The sequence below is a fragment of the Macadamia integrifolia genome, chromosome 13 (genome assembly GCF_013358625.1).
Source record: "Macadamia integrifolia cultivar HAES 741 chromosome 13, SCU_Mint_v3, whole genome shotgun sequence".
Classification (NCBI taxonomy): domain Eukaryota; kingdom Viridiplantae; phylum Streptophyta; class Magnoliopsida; order Proteales; family Proteaceae; genus Macadamia; species Macadamia integrifolia.
Window position 1 is genome coordinate 7835529 of NC_056569.1, and position 21509 is coordinate 7857037.

A 21509-nucleotide genomic window follows, 5' to 3' on the forward strand; every position below is an offset into this window, starting at 1 on the left:
AATAATGCTCAACTGTATTTGTTATGACTGTTGAAATCCTCCATTGAGTAAGGAATTTGTGAGTAATTTTTTTATCCATTATGCCTTTGTTAGGGTTGTATGGGTTCACTATGACTCTCCTTTGGCAAAAATTGAAACCCTCCTCAAGGGGTTAGTGATCTCATGAACTTTGGACAATTTATTTCTCTCACTAAAATAGGAAATTTGATCCATTTAGGAGGAAAGAACTAACAAGACATTTAGAGTGTCGTAAAGAACTACACAAGAAGTTATCCATTTCATTTTGGTGTGGCTGGCAGTGGGCCCATAGTATCAAAACCTTATGTTGCACAGGCAGCGTGTAGTCCTTCTCCTTAAAAGCAATAGAGATATCCTCCCTTATTTTCCTAGATGATCAATAACCATTTGGTCTAATAAAAGTCCGATGGAGGATCTCCCACAACAACAATGTGAGGAGAATTTGCAAATCACACTAATGGCAATATAAAGAATGATATCATCCACATAGAATCTACATGGCTACATAAATCTGAATAAGAGAGAATATGTCAAGGGCACACGCTAGAATTTGCATGCCGATATCATTTATTTTTATTTTTCCTTCAAATTTTTTCTTCACTCTTTCTCAATATGATTTAGTAAAGCCGTATAGAATTATATGATGTTACTATCACATACTAATTTGGATGAAAGCTAGTTACCCTAAGCTCATAAAGAAAGCTTGTTGCCAATGTCTATAAAGTATATTGAGTTAGGGGTGTCAATGGGAAGGGTTGGGATGGGTTTTTTTAACTCAGCCCAAGTCAGCCCAAGTTCTGCCCAACCTAGGATATCTCAGTCTAGGCCTAACCCAGCCCAACCTTGATGGACCCCGACTGGGTTGGGTTTATCCCAATCTAGCCCAGCCTAGTACTATAGGTTACTTGGTTGCTTGATCTTGACACATTGCATAGGCCAAAGACCAAAATTTTTGTATATATGTAGATTGTGGAAAACAAAATTTGTAGACATTTTTCTATAAATACCCTTAATTATTAATATATTTATATATTATATACTTAATATATAGGGTTGGGTTGGGTTTAAACATCAACCCAGGCCCAGCCCAAACTAACCTCGGGCCTGAAATTCTCAGCCCCAACTCATTTTATGGGATTTTCCTGTTTAGGCTCAGGACGGGTTAAGGCAGGTTCGGGCTGACCGGATTTTTTTTTACACCCCTATATGGAGTCTTGCACATTTGTACTATTTTGTGAGTTTGAAAATCTACTGGGGATATTTTAGTCAATTGAACCGAACCGAAAGTTCCGTTAAATATTCCTGGTTCGCGCTAATATGTCTAACGCTGGAGACTGCTATTCTCTCGGTCGCCATTTTTGAATTCTTGAGGTTTTCAACCCAATTTGATTTGCGTTTGCATTTCATCAAATTTCTTCTAAATTTTCGAAGTTACTTCTCCTCCATTGATCTCTGCAACTTTTATAGGGCATCGAATCTCCTCTTTCCCTAAATTATTGCCTCTTTTTCGCATATCTTTATGCAATTATACAAGAATTTGTTCTCTAAGTTGCGTTTAATCTGTTTAGAACCTCAAAATTTCTTCATAGAGAGGGTTTGATCCAAACATTTTGAGCGGAAACTTGTTTGAGGTCTGTAAATTAGAGTCGGAGAAGATGAGCTCTCTGCAAATGTTTCTCAACAATTCAGTTTCACCTGTATCTGATCTTCCTCGTTTGTTTAAGCTTGAGAATGGGAGATACTTTGTTCGAGTTACTGCTCGGAGAATTTCGGCTTCTCTTAATCTTGACATGCAAGCTCCAGTTTCTGTGAACCTGAAAGATTCGACAATAGGGTTTGGGGGGAGTAAGGAGGTTATGGATATGGAGGCGAGTGTCATTGTGGGAACTTACGCGAGAACTCCAGTTGTTTTGTCGAGTGGAAAGGGATGTTTATTGTATGACGTTGAAGGGCGAGAGTACATAGACATGACTTCTGGCATTGCTGTGAATGCACTTGGTCATGGTGACCCGGAGTGGGTGAAAGCAGTGGTTGAGCAGGCAAATCTTCTCACTCATGTGAGCAATGTATTCTATTCCATCCCTCAGGTCAGATTCAGATATCTCTTTATACTCCCTCTCCCTTATTTTGTCTATCTATGTGATTCTGTTGCTCTCCTAAGTTCTTGAAGCAGTGATCTGTATTGATCTGTATCTCTGTAGTTTCTTTGTATACCTAAACTATATTTGTACACATGGGCTCTCTTTGATTAAGGTTTTAATTTTCTAGGTTTTTTTTTTTTTTGGGGGGGGGGGGGGGATGGGGCGGGTGAGGGATCAAGTCAGTTTACAACCATCATTTCTGTCAAGATTAATCAGTTCTTAGTTGATATATAAATGAGATGTAATTTTACCCAGCTAAGTGTTTTAAAATTTTAATTGAAACATCACCTAGCTCATGGTTTTGATGTCTAAAAGGATATGTCTACTTCTTACCCAAGCTATCTCATGCTGAAAAATTGCCTCTCATAGTTCTATTTATTTTCTCTCTACTGATGCCTTATGAGGTTGCACGCCTTTTTTCCTCGGTAAATACTTTCTAAAGAGTCAGTTTCACTTTCAAATGCTAGCAAATTTAAGTGTATGATGGCAAAATTCTATGTGATTTAGAGTATTTTATCATTCAAAATTATGGTTCTGCAGATCATTCAGTACCTGTTTTAGTTGCCTTACCAGAGCCTTTTCTTTTGCACCTGTTGGAGGGAAGAAATATATCTTAGTTGCAGCTTCAACTGCTTACCTCTATTATGTGTTGTGGTTCCTAAGATGGAATCTAGAATCACAATGAAGTGCTGGAATCTTTTTTTTTGGGATAATTTTAGAAGTGAAATAATTGTTGTTTTATCGTGTATAATTAAATGTTGAACAATTAGGTGTAACTGTTGAGTTCTATAGTGGAATCTTTTACCCAAAAACAAAAAAAACAAGAAAAAACAATTCAATGGAATTAACTATAGTGATCCTGCTACCGTGAAAAAATATGTTAGACAGTAGATGCGCTAAATTGGGTGAAATTTTTGTTTGAGTGTGGCCTGCGCCAACGATTTCAGGACATATATTTTAACATCATACATCTTGTACAAGAAAGAAAGTTATCCTTAATTTTTGGAACAAGGTTGTAATATTATATGGGGTTTTTATTGGAAATTGGCTTCACTTCTTGTCTAGTTTTAAATAATATTTAACTTTTTTTCATGGTTTGTTTCATGGTGGTTAAAATGCAAATATTATGTTTGATGTAGGTGGAACTTGCAAAACGTCTAGTGGAGTGTTCATTTGCTGATCGTGTATTTTTCTCAAACTCTGGTACAGAGGCAAATGAAGCAGCTATTAAATTTGCAAGGAAGTTTCAGAGATTTTCTCACCCTGATGAGAAACATCCAGCCACAGAATTTATCTCTTTTTCCAATTGCTTCCATGGGAGGACAATGGGTGCACTTGCCTTGACCAGCAAAGTGCATTACAGGTCACCTTTTGAACCTGTCATGCCTGGTGTAACCTTCATAGAATATGGGAACATTCCAGCTGCAAAAGAAGCAATTAAACGTGGAAAAACGGCAGCAGTTTTTGTGGAACCAATCCAGGGTGAAGGGGGTATATACAGTGCTACAAAGGAATTCCTGCAATCACTACGTAGTGCTTGTGATGATGCTGGAGCCCTCCTGGTCTTTGATGAGGTAAGACGCTTATTTTGTAAGGATATATGTGTAACATTTTTATGATAGTTTTGTGATGGAAGTCTAAGTGGTTATTGTTCATAGAATTTGATGGCAGTTCAACTAATCTATGTGAACATACTGTGTGTTTAACTATTTTGCTGCTCTTTATTGTCTATTCCTCTCAGATGGATAGGTCTTCATGAAACAAGCTACCTATCTGGTAGTTCATATTTTCACCTTTAAGGCATATCTTTTCCTTTTCTGTTTCTTTAGGTTCAATGTGGTCTAGGCCGAACTGGGTACCTCTGGGCCCATGAGGCGCATGGAGTAGCCCCAGATATGATGACACTTGCTAAACCTCTAGCTGGAGGTCTACCCATCGGTGCTGTCCTTCTGACTGAGAGAGTTGCTCTTGCCATAAATTCTGGAGACCATGGAAGCACTTTTGCAGGTGGACCTCTTGTATGTAATGCTGCCATTGCTGTGTTGGATAAGATCAGGGAACCTGGGTTCCTAGCCAGTGTCTCCAAGAAGGGCCTGTACTTGAAAGAACTACTAACTCTGAAGCTGGGAGGAAATCCACATGTGAAGGAAATACGAGGCCTTGGGCTTATTGCTGGGATAGATTTGGATGTGCCTGCAGCACCACTTGTAGATGCATGCAGGAAATCTGGCCTTCTGATTCTAACTGCTGGAAAAGGGAATGTTGTGAGGCTTGTTCCTCCATTAGTTATATCTGAACAGGAGCTGGAATCTGCAGCTGAGATTCTGTCAGGGTGCATGCCTGTGCTTGATAAGAGCAATTCAACCTAATAGAAGAAATGCAGATAGTCAAAGCTTAGTTGCAGGTATAGTGTGAATCTTTTCCAAGTTTGTAATGATTTATGGCTAAGATGGAAGTATTTATAAATGTTTTAATTTGAAATCAGTGGAAATAGTCAGATAAAATAAGACCCGAGAGTGTTTTTCTAAGTGTCAATATCTAATTCCTACATGAACACCCCGCCCCCATATTTTCTTAGCCAGTTGGATGGCTCATGTGATGAATCCGAACCTACCCTTTAATAGATGTGCATCCACATTGGCCATATCTTTGGTTCCTCTGTCCAAGGCAGCTGAATCCACTTTGTTTTGGACCACCCCTTTTTTAGTCTGGCAGACTACCCAGATCTGGAATTGAATCTTGTTTTCACCTCTAAAGCTTTAAGAACTAACTAATGACTGTTTACAATACTTACTCCTCCCCCCCCCCCCCACCCTCAAAAAAAAAAAAAAAGAGAGAGAAGAAGAAGGAAAGAAAGAAGATGAAAAAGCTTTTAGGTCTATCTACATTAACATGCATTGTTCCATTAGTCAGTTCCTCAAGTGATGTGCTCAAGTCATCAACTTTTGAGCTCAAAGAGAAACAGTTGAGCACCTATCCTGAAATTAATTTTTGATCTACTTAAGAAAAATTCATCAGTGATGGAGAAAATTCTGTCTCCTAGTTCAGAATGAGTGGTATATTGTTTAACTGTCAGGTTAGAATAATTGAAACTTTTTTTTTGTTTTGGGTGAAAGGATGATATGAACATTGAAAACCAAAGTTAAGGTGAAGGACTGAAGTACATTTAAAAAAAAAAATTCTAAAGCACTGAACCCAGACCAAACCCTTTTAAGTTTTGGACAGAAACTGCCAAGTTGCCTACCCAAACTTGTATTACTGGATTAGGTTGGTGTGGTCAAGAATGGCCTACCCTGTCCGTTCTAGAATGCCAACTGGAAGTTATCTTTGCTTAGTATATTGTCTTGCACTATCACTCCCATGGTTATAAGTAGGAGGGAAAAAAAATAAAAAATAGTTAAGTTACAGATGATGATGGTACATGGATGATTTATACTGCAAAGGCAGGTAGGGTTGTAACTTGACAATTTATTGACTGATCGTTATATACAATCGAGTAACCATCTATGTCCCAAACAATAAAATAAAATAAAAAGATGGTGAATGGGTGGCTGCACTATAAAGGTGAGCTTTATGGATTAAAAGATGAGGCTTACGAGCAAAAAGAGTATCTATATTGTTTTTTTTTTTTTGGGGGGGGGGTGGGGGGGGGTGTTGGAGTGAAAGAGTTTCCAAGATGCCAGAAATTCGCCCTTTGAATCTAAGGAAGGCGGCAGCCCTAGTTTTAAAGGCTTCTGAGCTCCTCGGTGGAGAATCTTTCGGCAGGTCAATGTTAGAAAGGTGAACATCTAGGCAAAGAAAAGCGCAGCGGACAGTGTGCCTCAGGATCCTACCTACATACATGATTGATAGAGTCACTATGTAAGGGGGAAGCTTTTTCCCTCTCACATTGTGTTTTAGAGGTGGAGTATTTATATACTTTTCATTTAGACCCCATCTGACTAGATGTAAAATGATGAAAAGTATGCAAAATATTTGAAGAATAAAATGCAAACAACATAAGAAGAAATGCCTAACATATTAGATAGTATCTGAAAAGTGAAGTTTATTCTATATCGCTTTTCTCTACTAACATTTAATTCAATTTTTTTTTAATTACTAATGGCTACAGAATAAAAAAACAAACAACATAAGAAGAAGTTTATAGACCCAATAGCAAAGTGGTTCTAGGATTGCGTATGATAGCACATATGATTATAGCAAAACGATCACAGTTTTACAACTTCAGATCATTCAATGATGTAACACACTTTCTCTCTACTTAATGAAGTTTTATTTTCTTATCAAAAAGAAAAAAAAAAAAATCAATTGAGAAGGGAAGTAAACTTTTAGTTACTATTTTTTACTAAGTTTATGAGCTAATTGAGGTTAGCTTTTGTCTTTTGGATAACCTAACTGAGGTTAGCTTGAGTGATTGAATGAGGGAATTTGCAATTGCTGGATAGATAATAGTATTAATGGCTATATGTTATTCTGCCTAATTTTATTTTTTTGGTAACTATGTTATTTTGTATAATAGATGTCTTTAATAAAGCAATGTGAGATTGTGTAGTGTGCCCTACTTTTCGAAATAACACTATCCCTTGAAAATGTATCATTTTACTCTCAGGTGCATTACTAAATGGGATGGTTTCGGGAGCTAATTTTAGGATTGATCATTAAATAGGACAGGATACTTATTTTTCCAACGGGTCCAGAATAAAAAGACCAATAAGAAATCAATTCGAATCCGAACTACTAGGAAGTAGGACCTGTTTCAGATGCATATTTACTTATTTAGGATTAATTAATATTTATTTGTTATATTTATACAAGGGTTGTGCCATAATTACAAAGAAAAACTAAGGTCATGTGTCAAATAAACACATCTATCAGAGTGTTTGTTTGAGACTTTGAAGTCCTGAACCGTTTAAGGAATTGAAGCAAACCATCTCATTATTCATAATAATGAAACCAGATCCTAATTTTGAGACCGTTTGGTATACAGGACAGTTCTGGGATTTACACACTCTACTGTGATCTCACCAAGATCCAATCCTTTGATTTTAATCTGTCAAAAAAAAAAAAAAAAAGAAACAAGAGAGAGAGTAAAAAGGAAGGTTTACCATCCCATAAGAGGGTTGGTAAATTAGCTATGTATTCAGCTTTGATTTTTTTTTTTTTTTTTTGAGTGATTTTTGACGCAAGCTGATTTCTTTGTAATAAGGTTATTTTCTGGTCAAATTAATAGAAATCATAGCCACAGCCCCATGACTGTAGGAAATAATTAAGTTGAGTCTCATAAATCTCAATGTAAATAATGGAAAAAAATGAAAGATCAAATATAATTCACCATTGATTCAAGAGAAGGTTTAAACAATCGGCTGTAATGGGGATCTGATAAATCACGACGGATTCGAGTCAATGCCACCGATTCTGACTTGTATTAGATGCAATTCTCCCGATCTGATTCTGATTACTAAAACCTTGCTGTAGAGATTTTCATACTACTAAAATTTTCTGCTTGGCCTTGGTTCTCCTTTCCAGTGGCATAAATATGAATCTGTCTATTACATGATATAAGAAATCAGATCAGTTTGAAACCACATAACTAGCAATTGAGAAGCTATTAAAGTTTGTTTTACCACCTGACACTAACCATTAAATGACTTGCAGATTTCTGCTATTTACACCCCACAAAAAAAATCCCTTACTGTAGTGAATGGGTGGATGGGACTGGCAAATTCCTATCCTCGATTTGGAATGATCAAGCTGCATGATCTGTTTAACCCATGGGTCTGTTCAGAGGAATCAGTTCTACTGTTAATCGTCTGAGATCTCATCACCATGGTCACCATCGATGGTGTCTCATATCCCATTGCACCAATCATGTTCTGATTTTCACCTTCTCTGTTTAACACCATGGTATGTGTTGTTGAATCCCCCCTTGTTGTAGCCCTCTGCCATGAGTGTGAACTCAAGCCTGAAAGCACATAAGCCCGTCCTGTCTCCTCATAGAGCTCATGGCTTGCCATTCTATCCCTTATCTCCTTCAGTTCTGATTCAAGCCAGTTGCACAGACCATCTCCTGCTTGAGCTGATGCTGAAGCTAATAAGGCTGATCTCCTAGCTTCAAGAATGGATTGTGCACCCTCAAGATTTCCCTTCTCAGCCATACCCTGAGCCTCTGTGATGCCTTCTGTTACCCACAAACGATTCCGTTGCCGGTCAACCTCCAAGCTCATTGTGCTGTCTTCTAGTGACAGAACCCCAGGCCTACGAATCTCCACTATCTTGCTCTCAGCCTGGACAATCTCCTGTGATAGTGGGTCCTTGTAAGAGCACTCCACAGACAACAATGGTGTAGTTGGTACTCTTTCCCCACATTCCTCAGCCGAGAACACAGGGACTGAGACTTGAACTAGGAAATCTTTCTCTTCATCGGCATATAAATCCCCAACTTCTACTAGACCTTGCTGGCCTTGGTTTAAAATTTCACTGGAGTATTTTCCTGCAGGTATTGAGCCAATGCACACCCCTGGAGAGATTGAGCTCACTGTGAGCCTCAGTTCCTGAGCCACAACACTCAGAAGGCCACCAATACATCTGGCGAAGGCATCTTGTATTATGCTTGCAGTTTGAATGAAGGAGAACGTGCCACCTGATGCATCTGATATGGCATGCATGGCAGCAGCATCATGATCCAAGCCAAAGCCAAATGTATGGACTGGGAAAGGTGCCGTGTGTCCCTCTTCTCTGGAAGCACTATTATTAGGACAGATGGAAGATGGCAAGAGGCTTAGATAATCCAATACCCGTCTTGAATTTGGAGAAGGCTGGTTATGTGGGTTTTGGCGATTGTTTTGATTGTTAACATTGTAGGTATCCTTACCATCAGAGAGGACGATGATGCTTGCAACTGGATTTCGCTCACGCCGTTCCTCAAGAACCCGGACTCCTTTCCTGAGCCCTTCAACTATGTTAGTCCCTCCAGTTGATCTAAGGGAATTTATCGCCATCACAGCATGATCACGGCCGGTATCAGACATTCGGCGAAGTGGAAATATCCGTCTGGCAGTTGACGAGAAGGCAACTATAGCAAGGCGATCTGCAGGTCCAAGGTTCCGTATAACAAAGCGGACTGCACGTTTGAGCAGCGTAAGCTTTGTACCTGCCATGCTTCCACTGACATCAAGCACTGTTACAAGGTCAATAGGTGTGCAGTCATGGTGGCGGGTGTTATCAGGGAGGGCCGGTGCCTTTACACCAACAAGCACAGCAAATGCATGACGGTTCTCTGTAGCTGACACAGCAGGAAACTCAGGAAAGACCCTGACAGCTGGAACTGGGTGTGCTGAAAGAGAGGGAGAGGTTGAGTCTGGGATGGTGGAATCTAGTAGGGGTTCATCATCAGAGAAGTGTTGGGGTTCAGTATAGGGAACAGGCAGCTGTGGAAGTTGACGATGGAGGGAAGCATGAAATTCATCAAGTGGGGAGTCCAAAGGTGCAACGCGAGCCCGTCCAATGCCATTCAATTGAGAATCAATGACACCAGTGGGGGCTTGGAAAGGAATGTCTTTCCACTTGGAGCGGCATATGGGGCAGAGTTGGTTTCCATGCTTCACACTAGAGACAATGCAATTGAAGTGGAAAGCATGGGAGCACTCAGCTGTGAAGATGGCGTGTCCTTGCCCTGGTTTCATGCTCCCTAAGCATATAGCACATGTTTTCTGCACCCAGAAGAAATTTTTCATACTACCGTTAGAGCAATTATCAACCTATAACTTCCTCCTGAAACATTATAAGGAAAGCTTTTCATACTACTGTTAGAGCAATTATTGTAATCCTAAACCTATGACTTCCTCCTGCAACATTATAAGGAAAGCTTAATAACACAATATCTTTCGACAGGCATACATTTTGCTGGGTCTTGGTTAACTTAGACAATGCAAGCATTTTATACAATGAACCAAGCTTGAAAAAAAAATGTACACTCCCATAGGGTTTAAATTTATGTTGGAATATTTAATCCAAAAACAAAGTGCACTGATTCTGCATAAAAAGTCAAAAATTTTAACCCGTTCCCTGTTCATAATCACAGGAAGTGCATAGAACAGACAAACTTTCAAAAGCAGATGTGGTGGAATCCCATTCATCCACACTTCAAATTTTTGCACAAGATATTTTCATCAACAAGTGGATCTTTGAAACACATTTTATTTTTGACACATTAAATTAAGGGTAATTTACAATGCCACCCCCTGGAGAATACCAATATTAGAGGGACACCCCCTCTCTTTCACCAAATTGGACTTGGACCCCTTGCCGTCAGTTTATGTTAAGTGATGTTGTGAAATGACCATTTTTCCCTTATGAGTAAAACACCAGTATTATACTATTCCAAAAATACCCTTTAATCACCCTTGTCACTTATCACACTCTCTCCCTCGTTCCTTTTCCGTACCTCAACCTGTGAGTTTGGCGAGATCCAGAGTACCCGAGTTGCTGTCGCCGGCAAGTTGTGCTCATTCCGTCGACGGCGAGTGGTGCTGCCTCTGATGGTGCCCGTGCAAGTCTCCATCTCCGGTATTTGGATCAAAATAAAGGATTTCACCGGACTCAGTTTCATCTTCCTCCTCCCATTCCTATTCATGGCCATGACTGTTTCATAACCTTTACCTCTCTGCGACCTCTCTGATTCAGGTCCAATGAGGTCGGATCTGTCGGTGGCGGACATGGAGGCAAAGGCCGTGCAAACATGGAGGCAGAGGTGGCGGCGAAGGCGGTGGAGAAACAGGAGGTGAGGGAGAAGGTTTGGCGCCCAGCATCGGTGACAGCGGCGAACAGCACGAACTCATGGTGGTGACGGCAGTGGCATCGACGACAGAACTCTCTCTCTCTACATCGGAGGTTCGACAGCGGCATCTCCTGAACTGCTGTCGCCGACGCCACTGCCCCCACCGGTGATTGCTGTCTTGATTCTCTCTTGATTCTGGTTTTTTTAATTTATTATAATTTTTTATATATTTTCTGCTCTATACAGTGATCTGGGTGTTCAGATAATGCATTCTGTATGTGATGGGCATATTGACTGTAGCAATTTGCTCTCTGCTATTACAGGTAATCCCAATGCCATAGAGAGTGGTGGAGGAGTGGTGTCAGCGGCGGTGGTTTGGAAAACTCAGCCGTCAAATCTCCAGTGTAGAATCAAGAACCATAGAGAGAGTTCCGTTGCCGATGCTGCTGTTGTCACCACCGTGAGTTCGTGCTGATCGTTGCTGTCACCGATGCCGCTGCCCGCCACCGCTGTGAGTTCGTGCTGATCGCCGCTTTCACTGACGCCGCTGCCCACCACCGCTGTGAGTTTGTGCTGATCGCCACTGTCACCGATGCCGCTGGCCCCACCGCCGTGATCGCTGGTGCTTGATTTGGGAGAACGGTATAGGAACTATTGATTTGAGGATGAGACTCATTACATGGGCATTTTAGGGACTTCACATTTAGTAAGGGCATTTTCGTATTTCAAATAAAATATAATAGCTGACATCAGCATAAAAGGTATATTCCTTAACTGAAACTGACGGTAGGGGGTCTGAGTCTAATTTGGTGAAAGCGAGGGGGTGTTCCTATAATACTGGCATTGTCCAGGGTGTGGCGCTGTAAATTACCCTTAAATTAATGGTTCAACGCAATTCTTTTAAAAAATGAGCTCTAAAACCATCAGCCTCTTGACAAGATTTCTCAAAGTAATGATTTGACCGCTAAGGTGAAATTTTAGTTTCCAAACAAAAGAAGAATGATAATGGAACATAAACAAACTGCAGTATGAATATGCAATAGGGGTGCAACATGGACTGCTCAAGGCAAAAGCAACCGAAAGCCTCCAACCGTGCCCTAACCCATCCTGACCTTCAAAGGTGGCACAAAAATAGATATAAAATAAGGGAGCAGGATTCTAGACACCCATGGAAGGACTTCTGCTGCAGATCTTTCTCTATTCCATGTGGCATTAGTCAGTGGGATCAAAAAATGTAAGACACCATTTTTCATCATCTAAGCAGGCATTGATTTTCAAACCTTTACATAGTAAGAGACTAATTCAAAATTTGTTAGAAAAAAGTTCATATCATGGAGATATGCCATAGAAATAGGGAAGAAAAAAGAGACAATTGTTGAAGCTGCTGTTTTTTGTTTTTGGACAATTTATCCCCAGTTTTAAACAGATCAATTTTCCCTTATTAGACAAACACAAAACAAGTCTTCAAAACTATGTCTTATTATAAATCAACTCAAATTTATGGCCCAATCAGTTAGGCTGCCTAAGCTGTCCAAAATGGCAGCCCAAACAAATTATTGGTAGCCAGGTTTTTCAAAACCCAAACTAAACACAGTAGGCTACATCAACAATTCTCATTCTCTAAAATCCTAGATATTTAGGCTGGAAATAAATTGATTGCACACACACAAAAAAGAAAAAAACCTGAATGGAGGATAGGAGCTTATTCTACCCTAATAAGCTTGCACAGAAAAAGAACAGAAGATGGCGTCAATTAAAGCTGAGAGGGAAGGAACTGAATCCGCAGTCTCAGCAAAAACTGCTATGACACATTAACCTCCCCTCAACTGAAATGTCACAAAATTAATACATGTTGAGGTTCTTTGGAAGGGCAACAGAAAACATGATAGGAACTGCTAAAAGGAATTCTAAACAAATTCTGTATTGTAGAAAGTCAACAATTCAACATGCTCAGCAGGAGATGCTCAAAAGGAGAAAAAGCAAGGGTTGTTTTGGGTGAACTTCAACTAGCATGGGAAGTAAAACAGGAAAAATATCCAAGTAGAGAAGGATGCAGAGGTTGTCATTACGTTGATCAACAATAACAGGCGATTACCATTGAGCTTTTCAATGCTTTCATAGATAGTCATTTATTCTGTAAACATTCCTAATTATATGATTTCTCCAAAGAATTATCAACAGATCCGTAGCCCATGAAATGACCTCAAGTGCACTCTTAAATTAGATAAGAGGGGAGTGGATGGGATCATTTATCCGAAAAGTTTTTCTATACAATATTTAGGGACTGATAATATTACAATAATAGAAAGAAATCAATGAATATTCAAATCATACAACACCACAAATCTAATGTACTTGTCTTATAGTTTCAAAAAATAATTATTTACAATAAGAGAAGGTAAGTCAGTAGATACTAAAATCAATCAACACCACAAAACTCATGACTTATCTTCTAGTTTCAAATCACCAATTAGATTCCCTCTTATAACCGATCAAATGGCATTTTGGTCATATCAATTGACTATGTCTAGTTTGAAATTTTTAATTCACAAAATTGACCTAAAATGGGCTGTGCTTTTGCTAGGTAAGCAACCCAGAGAGAATCTAGAAACAAGATTCATTGAATGCTTTATCAGCCACAAGGCAGCCTAACTATTACCCAAATGTTGCAGGTAAGTTACCAACATGACCCTCAACTCATTGTCGCATGATAAGTTTCAATTCAAAAGCATTGCATGATGTAATACAATTAATGATATATAATTTCAGTCAATATCTAGATGGCTTATGAAACAATGAGAAAATATTGAATACACATTGGACCACACAGTTGAGTTTGGATCTGAAATTGGACTGATGGCCAATCCACATGGTTCCTTGATCTAACATCTAACCGTTAGAATATAAACATCAGCACACCACCATTTCCTGGTCTAACTAGATTAGTTTATAAACTCATGAGATCATGCCATTAAACATTTGAATTAGATCAGATGAACTGCTCGACTTGAATTAGAATTAGTCTACCCCAATCCTGATTCACCCAATTTTGAAAAAAAGGTCTCTTGACCAAGGTTGGCCGATTCAGAGTTTTAAAACCTTTTACTATATGATAGGCGTACAGTTTTAAGATGGACTAGTATATCATGAAATTTGACATGAATCCAAGTGTCTCTGTCAAAATTTGCTAAGTCAGCCATCTACTTGGTAAACCTAGTTCTTCCAATGTAAAGATCCATCTCTAAGGGTGTTTCACGCATCAAACTTTCCTTGATGATTCACAAATTTTTTTCCAGATGTCAAAATTATGTGGCAATTTGACCGTTGGATGGCAAAGGTCAGTCTGGATAAGTCACTTGTCAAATTACATACTCAAATTCAACCATTCACTACCGTACATTCTTCCATAGTCCTAGATTTTCGTTACTCTAAAATATCAACAAGCAAACTCGAGGCTGAATCTCTAGGAGATCTTTGGGGTCGCACCGACCAAAATATCATATTTTTATTACTATTATTTTTATTATAATTATTATTTGTTGATTGGTTGGGACCTATCCATCATTTGATTGGGTTGTTTCCAACCAAACAGAAAAAAAAAAAAAAAAAAAATGACTGGGTTGCTATCAAAATATCATAATTTATTCTAAATCACCACATTTAAGGGCATTTTTTGACTGTTCCAACCACTACAAACATTTTGACCAAATAATCAATTCCTTGGATTACCATATTTTAAGGGCAGTTTCTGACGATTCCAACAACTAAAAGCGTTCCCAATTGACCAAATAATTTATATCTTTGATCACAGAAACAACATTTTTTTTAATCAAAGACAGAATCCGATCTCAATCCCTCCAAATCAGGCTTCAAGACAATTAAAGGGCGTATCAGTAATTTAGAAGGACATTTAATTGTCAATAACTAGACTTTCAAAAATATACGAATCTCCAATTTACCAAATTGCCCCTGACACGATGGCTTTGTTGATCCAAAACGCGCGCGTAGATACCCACTACGGTTGAGAAGTCGAGATTCCCAATTCACAAAGTTCCCATTGGGTCCCACGCCGTACGGATATAAAACCTTTCTATCTGGGTTAGGTTATGTCATTTCTAAGTATACACAGGGCTTTTCGGTAAAATTAAGAGTGAGATTGGCGGACAAAAAAGCACAGCTGGCACATTTTAACATTTTGCCACATCGTCGCCGGCCGGAAAACAATCGCCACAAGAAAACAAGATCCCAAAAATTTCGAACAGGAACAAAAACTTGATTTGATTTTAAAGATTAATAAGAAAGAAGCCAAATCTGAAACGCGAAAACCAGATTTCATTCTAAAAAACTGGAAATCATGTGAAGAAAAGAGAACAAAAAAAAGTTGGTATACGAGTAACCGACCTTGGAAGATCTGACGCTCAAGCTACTCGCTCTTGAAAGCCTTAGACCGGAAGAAGATGAAGTCGGCGCCGAAGCTCGGATATCCTTCTCGGAAATGTCGGAAGAACGAGCAGCTTCAAGCGACAAAGAAGAAGACTGAGGAGAGAACTTCAGAGACAGAGATTTCTTCAGCTTGTTCCATGTGTTCGACATAGCTAAAATACCTAGAAAAGGAAAAAAAAAATGAAGTTTGTGTCGGATTAGGGTTTCGAGAGATTTGCAGAGAGGGTGATGGTGTTAGGGTTTGATTCGCACATGGCGATATGGATTAAAATGGATTTGAAGAGATAACTGGGAGAGGAATGGAGTGGGGGAGGAAGGAAGGAAGCCAAAGCGTAAAACGAAAAAAGAAAGGATTTGCCTTTCGGTCTCTCTCTCTCTCTCTTAATTTCTCTCTTTATTTATTAATTGATTATTAATTTAATTTTTATTTTCCAACGTGGGCTTGAAATAGTATCGAAAAAAAGTGCGACAAAAGAGAACTTTCCAAACTCTAAAGAGAGTAAATCCAAACGGGTGGGCGGTTGAGGATTCGAGGATTGTGGCACAAAAAATTCTTGATCTGACGGCTAGGAAATTAAGATTTATCTAATTAATGTTGCTGCCACCTAATTCTGATCTGACGGCTAAGAAAGAGTGAAACGTTTAGAAATAATCACTCTTCAAATAGTGGGTCCTATATTTTGATCTGATAGTTAGGAAAGAATCAAAGGGTTATGTACCAAATGTGGTCGGTATTCAACGATGGGAAGCGTGGCCTCTACACCTGCACAAGACCCAATCAACATCTCTTTTTCTATTCAACCAACAAAATGGGAGAAAGAATCTTGCAATAAGTGTTGTCCATGTCCAATCAGGAAAAAAATCGTCTGTTTTTCTTCATTCATGTTTTTCTTGTTTTGCTACTTTCAGAAGACGACATGTGGCATTACTTTAAGTGAACGACTAAGATTGAGTTAAAAACCAAATTGAATGTAATAATCCTCACCCAACTGAATTAATCTTGACCGTTGATGACACGTGTCATCTTCTGCAACTAGCAAAACACAAGAAAAACAGGGATTAGAAAAACAGACGATTTTTATCCGCCCAATCATAGGTGGATACAAATAGATCATGTTGCCCTCACACCTCGTGCATTAAAGATGCTTTCATTTATTCTCCCATTGACCTTGTGTATTGATATTATTTCTTCCAAAATAAAATATAATGGGGTGTTAAGTGATTCAATTTCAGTTAAATGATACAATTTGTGTTAATTTTGTTAGTAAAAATTCACGTCAATTAACATATGCCAAAGTCGAATCAATTATTAATCGATTTCGAGTTCCCAAACAAGGTTCTAAATACACATGAACGGTCATGACATTGGTCAAAGCCAAATTCATTTTGATACCATTTTGTTGTAATCTGGATCATACCATATCGGATAGATCTATCTTATTTTTTTATTTATGTTTTACTATGTTACCCATAGACCATACATGTAGAATGTGATAAAAAAAGTCAAGATCGTGAATCGATCATAACTAATATCATTCTGTTCTATTTTTTATAACCATGTTCCCAAACTAATGGTTGGCATTCAGTTTTTTTTTTTTCCAACACGTTGAATTCAGTTTCAGTTGTACGTTTTATTACCAGTTCATTTTATTGTTACTTTTTTGTTATACGATTGATGGTTTATCCGTTTGTATTGTTCTAAACGGTTTAGAATCAATGGTCTATTAATTCAAAATCGAAATCATCCATGTGGAACTCACATGAGTTAGGAGATAGTAGTTAGAACTTAGAATAGAAGAAAGTATCACTGTGAACTATGCCAGATAATACAAAATAAAATTTGCACTCTTGTCTCTCTTCACTTTATATATCAGCTTCAATGATTTTTCTCGGCACTAAGAGTCCAATCAGTCCGTATCAATTTCGATTTAAATCAAATCAGAATCAATTGGAATTGGTCCCCAAAACTCTCAAATCAGCTGCTCTGAAAGAGTTTGGATCGATCCTTGAGACAGTGGTCGGCCTGGGATATTGAGTTGATGGTTGTGATGGATTTTGACTTTTAAACATGAGACGGATATGCTGGCAAATTCATTTGGTCGGTCCAATTTTCGACCACTTTCATCCTATTCAACCGCAAATTGATTACCCCTACGGCCCAACCTGTCAGCTTCTCATAATTAACAAAAAACATTTTAAACTTTTTTTTTTTTTTTGATGATGTGCTAGGGCACCGTTTGATAAATTCTGTTTTTACTGTTTCTGTGTTTTCTTGTTCCCAGAAATGAAGAAACAGCTTAAAAAGTATTTGATAAAGTTGTTATGTTTCACCCGTTTCTAAAACCATAAATAAAAATTTAAGCCTATTTATAATTCTAGAAACGACTTTGACGAAATGTTTCTAAAAACAAATTTGAAAGAAAAAAATGATGTTGTGCCTAATAAATCTCTCAATTATTTAAACCCAAAAAAAGGCAATCGAACTCTCTTTCCCTTTTGGACATTCGATGATACTATTGGATATTTTAGTGGCATTATGTCTGTAAAAAATATTTCGAGAAACAGATTTATCAAACATTAAAAAATTTGTTTTTTGTTTCCGAAAACGTGAAAAGTCATTTCTGCTGTTTCTAGACACAAAAACAGCAGAAACGTTATCAAACGATGCCTTAGGTGCATATTTTAGGCTATGAGGACAATGATCAAGTTTCTCTTCACATATTGCCTTTTATCGCCAGTTGGATACCACTCTAGAGGTAAAAAAACGATTTGATACAATAGGAGGGAGAAAGATGTCCTACGGTGAAGAGAAAATTTCTTCTTAAGACTAAATCTTCTTCTTCTTCTTCTTCTTCTGCTTCTTCTTCTTTTTCATACTCAAATTTCATTTAGTCATATTCATACTTAACTATCCAATAAAGGTTTAATTTGGTCATTCTCATATGTAACATCCTCACAATATTTTATATATATATATATATATGCTTCCAAGGTGAGAAGAACACTACGTCAAAATTGGATGGAAGTAGGCTTTAAGAGTTCTCGTGACAAAAGGATCTCCACGAGGGAATGATTCTTTAAAACCATATATTTATACTATCGAGTTTTATAATCATTGTCAAATTAGACATAAGACGACGGATTTGATTAATTAGTTTTCCTCTATTGGAAAAGTATCCCTACGACCTCTCATGCGTGTTTTATTTTGGCGAAAAAAAAACACTATTATGCTGCATGATGCTTGGGTAAAGAAACCATTCTAAGGGGACAAGGCCAATTTCGATTTTGATTTTTGAAATTATAGTTTATATAACATTCTTCTATCTTCTACCAAAAAAACAAAACATTCTTCTATCAATTGATCTGATGACTTGGCGACTCTAGCATTGTATGAGTTAAAGGATAGAAAAATTATTTGTACTTTTCAAATTTAGACATAATTGACTTTGTCATAATTTTAAAAATATTTTATATTATACTAAAAAAAATGTCAATTTAACCTAAAAATTAATCTATCATAAAATAATGATGTAAACAACATGTTTACGAAGTTTTCACATTAACAACAATTGCCACATGACCAGAAAAAAAGTGGCTATGTTAGAATGCTTCATACACTTTCCTTTACCGAACATAGTACCATATTTTAATATTTCATTTTAGTCTTCTGATATTCAAATCAAAGCAAGTTGCATTACATTTCATAATGAAATTGAGGAAAAAAGATTGTCACAACGCCATTGTGTGTCGAAATCTGCACACATTCCTCATCCTTTGATGAACCCCATACCTTTTCTCCTCATTAAACCCTTTATTTGACATTTTGGTTTGCCAACCCTTATTGGTGGGAAAGTGGTCCCTCTCAAATTAACTGAGTAAAGAAAAAAAAAAGCTACTCAATAGCGTTGTGTATGCTTGGAGACAGGAGGAAGAGGAACTAAGCTGTGAAAAGACACTCATGCCCCAACTCCACTTCCCCATGTATTTAGTTGTACACAACATTATCGGGTAGAGTTTTTTCTCCCATTAATCAATTAAGAGTAAGAGATTGTTGTTTGGTTGTATGACCCCAACACCAGTGTGGATGTCAATGAAAGAGCACAAAGGGACATCAACTCGAATAGGTTTTTTTTTTTTTAATTATTTCATAGGGGGTGGAGCCGTAGTTTCGTACACCCTTGTGTTTGGTGCAATTGCCACGTGACCAGGTAACTTTATTTTTTCTACTAATTTATTAGAAAAAAAATAAGCCTAGAAAGCATCGTGGCCTCTACACCCAGACACAAGGAGGGAAAAAATAACTTTCCTCATAAAAAACGAAAATCCCACTGCTATTGATACTTCCCGTAGTAGTGCAAGAGCTATGCTTCCTTTTAGGAAACCCCCTCCTAATTAATTATCTAGTTAATAATTAACTTTGAAATATATTCAATTAAATATATATATATTTTTTAGAAGTCAAATTAAAGAGTTATTACCTCTAAGAATACCCAGAATTTGGATAATCCAAGGATGATTCTTCTTCTTATTGATGGGTATCAAGTGGACAATTGGGTTTCAATACGTTATCATATGGAAGCCAAAAGTTTATGCCTCTTGGGCTTGAACGCACTGTCATAATAATGAAATATCAAAGAATTTCCCTTTTAAAAGGAAATCATAGATAAAATGTAGAGGTGGGAGGGTTTTCATGATCCTATTGTAAGAAGGAATTTGCACGCTATATTAATAAGAGTATAGAGAATGGAATTATTCATATAGAATTTAGGGTCCACGAGATGAGAATAGGAAAGAGAAAGTTAGTTTGAACTCACCATTTAGTATATTAGAATCTACAAAAGGGCAGCACATATTTCCTTTCTCCAATGTTGAATACTACCAAGTACCAAGTCATTACTTTTTAATGCATAATCTTAGTTAAATAAATCAGAGTCCGGATTTCCAAATTGAAGATCATTTACTTTAAGGAAACTAAAAATTGTTGGTTCATGTAATACATATCATGAAATTGTGTAATTCGGTTGCTAAACTTTAAAATAATCTAATCAAATGCAACTATAAAATATTGGAGAGGGTTCTCAATGATGCCACTATGAGTGCGCGTAAGCAAGCCCTGACACTTTGGTTTAAAAAAAAAAACACATGTACAAAAGAAATCGTACTCTAACCATCATATAAATTTGAATTTTAATGATAGAATCAGCATTTCCTCTGACTTGACATTAATTTTGAGTATACCAGTATAGCACAACTTACCCCTTTTATGTGTTTTTATAATTATTATTTGAGGGAGGATCTTCATGTTAAGAACTAGCGCAACATCCAAAATAAATCCCAAGAACCAATTTGAATCCAATCCAAATTTAATTACTTTAAGTATGGATATGTTGAATGTTAAGAGAGAGAGAGAGAAGCCTTTTGGAACCCTTATCTCTTAAAGTACATATGAACACTTATAAGCTAGTCTTTATACTTGTTTCGAATCAATGTATGACTAAAAGAGGTTCGCCTGCTTGTGTTGCTCGGCTCATTAACAACACTACAATTGCAACAAGGTAGAAAGACGGAAACAAAGAGAGATTCTGAAACTTTGAAACACTTAGGGCCCGTTTGATAACGTTTCAAGAAATGCGTTTCTGTCATTTCTGTTTCCAAAAACAGCAGAAACGGAGCAAAAAGCGTTTGATAAAACTGTTTCGTTTCACTTATTTTTAGATATAGAAATAGAAAATTTTACTTATTTATGGTTCAAGAAACGACCTAGACGAAATAAGTTCAACTGGTTTCGCCTTTTCTGGAAACGACTTGTGGCAATTCTTTCACTGGTTACCATCAACTTCTAAAAACATGACTTATCAAACACCTTCAATTCCATTTCTGTTTCTAGAAATGGAAATTTATGTTTCTGCCGTTTCTTGAAACAAGAAACGGCAGAAACGTTATCAAACGGGCCCTTAAATTCCACCATTTTTTTTTTCAACTCTCTCTCTCAATTTTATTATCATGATACAAAGAACTTCTGTTAAACTTAAAACCTAGGGATAATGTTTTTTTGTTGCAGATGTATCTCTCTCTCTTCCCCCACAGTAAAATGGTATCACCGTCCCCTATTGGAGGAGAGATAGATAGAC

The 21509-nt window shown here is 37.6% G+C and overlaps 2 protein-coding genes across 3 annotated transcripts; one reads left to right on the forward strand and one right to left on the reverse strand.

Moving 5' to 3' along the window:
* The first annotated feature begins 1328 nt into the window (after positions 1–1328).
* LOC122058891 (acetylornithine aminotransferase, mitochondrial-like) lies at positions 1329–4687 on the forward strand. Its single transcript, XM_042621588.1, has 3 exons — positions 1329–2105; positions 3299–3733; positions 3989–4687. The coding sequence occupies exons 1-3, from the start codon at positions 1674–1676 to the stop codon at positions 4526–4528; spliced, it is 1407 nt and encodes a 468-aa protein (XP_042477522.1). The 5' UTR covers positions 1329–1673; the 3' UTR covers positions 4529–4687.
* A 2782-nt stretch (positions 4688–7469) lies between these two features.
* LOC122059919 (E3 ubiquitin-protein ligase WAV3-like) lies at positions 7470–15753 on the reverse strand. Of its 2 annotated transcripts, XR_006134153.1 has the most exons (3): positions 15337–15753; positions 7798–9868; positions 7470–7705 (listed from the first exon to the last, which is right to left on the reverse strand). XR_006134153.1 is itself a non-coding variant. In XM_042622992.1 (2 exons), the coding sequence occupies exons 1-2, from the start codon at positions 15526–15528 to the stop codon at positions 7886–7888; spliced, it is 2175 nt and encodes a 724-aa protein (XP_042478926.1). In that variant the 5' UTR covers positions 15529–15753; the 3' UTR covers positions 7470–7885. The 2 variants fall into 2 exon arrangements, 1 of the variants encoding a protein (XP_042478926.1); XM_042622992.1 differs by having other exon boundaries at positions 7470–9868.
* Between the last annotated feature and the right edge of the window lie 5756 nt (positions 15754–21509).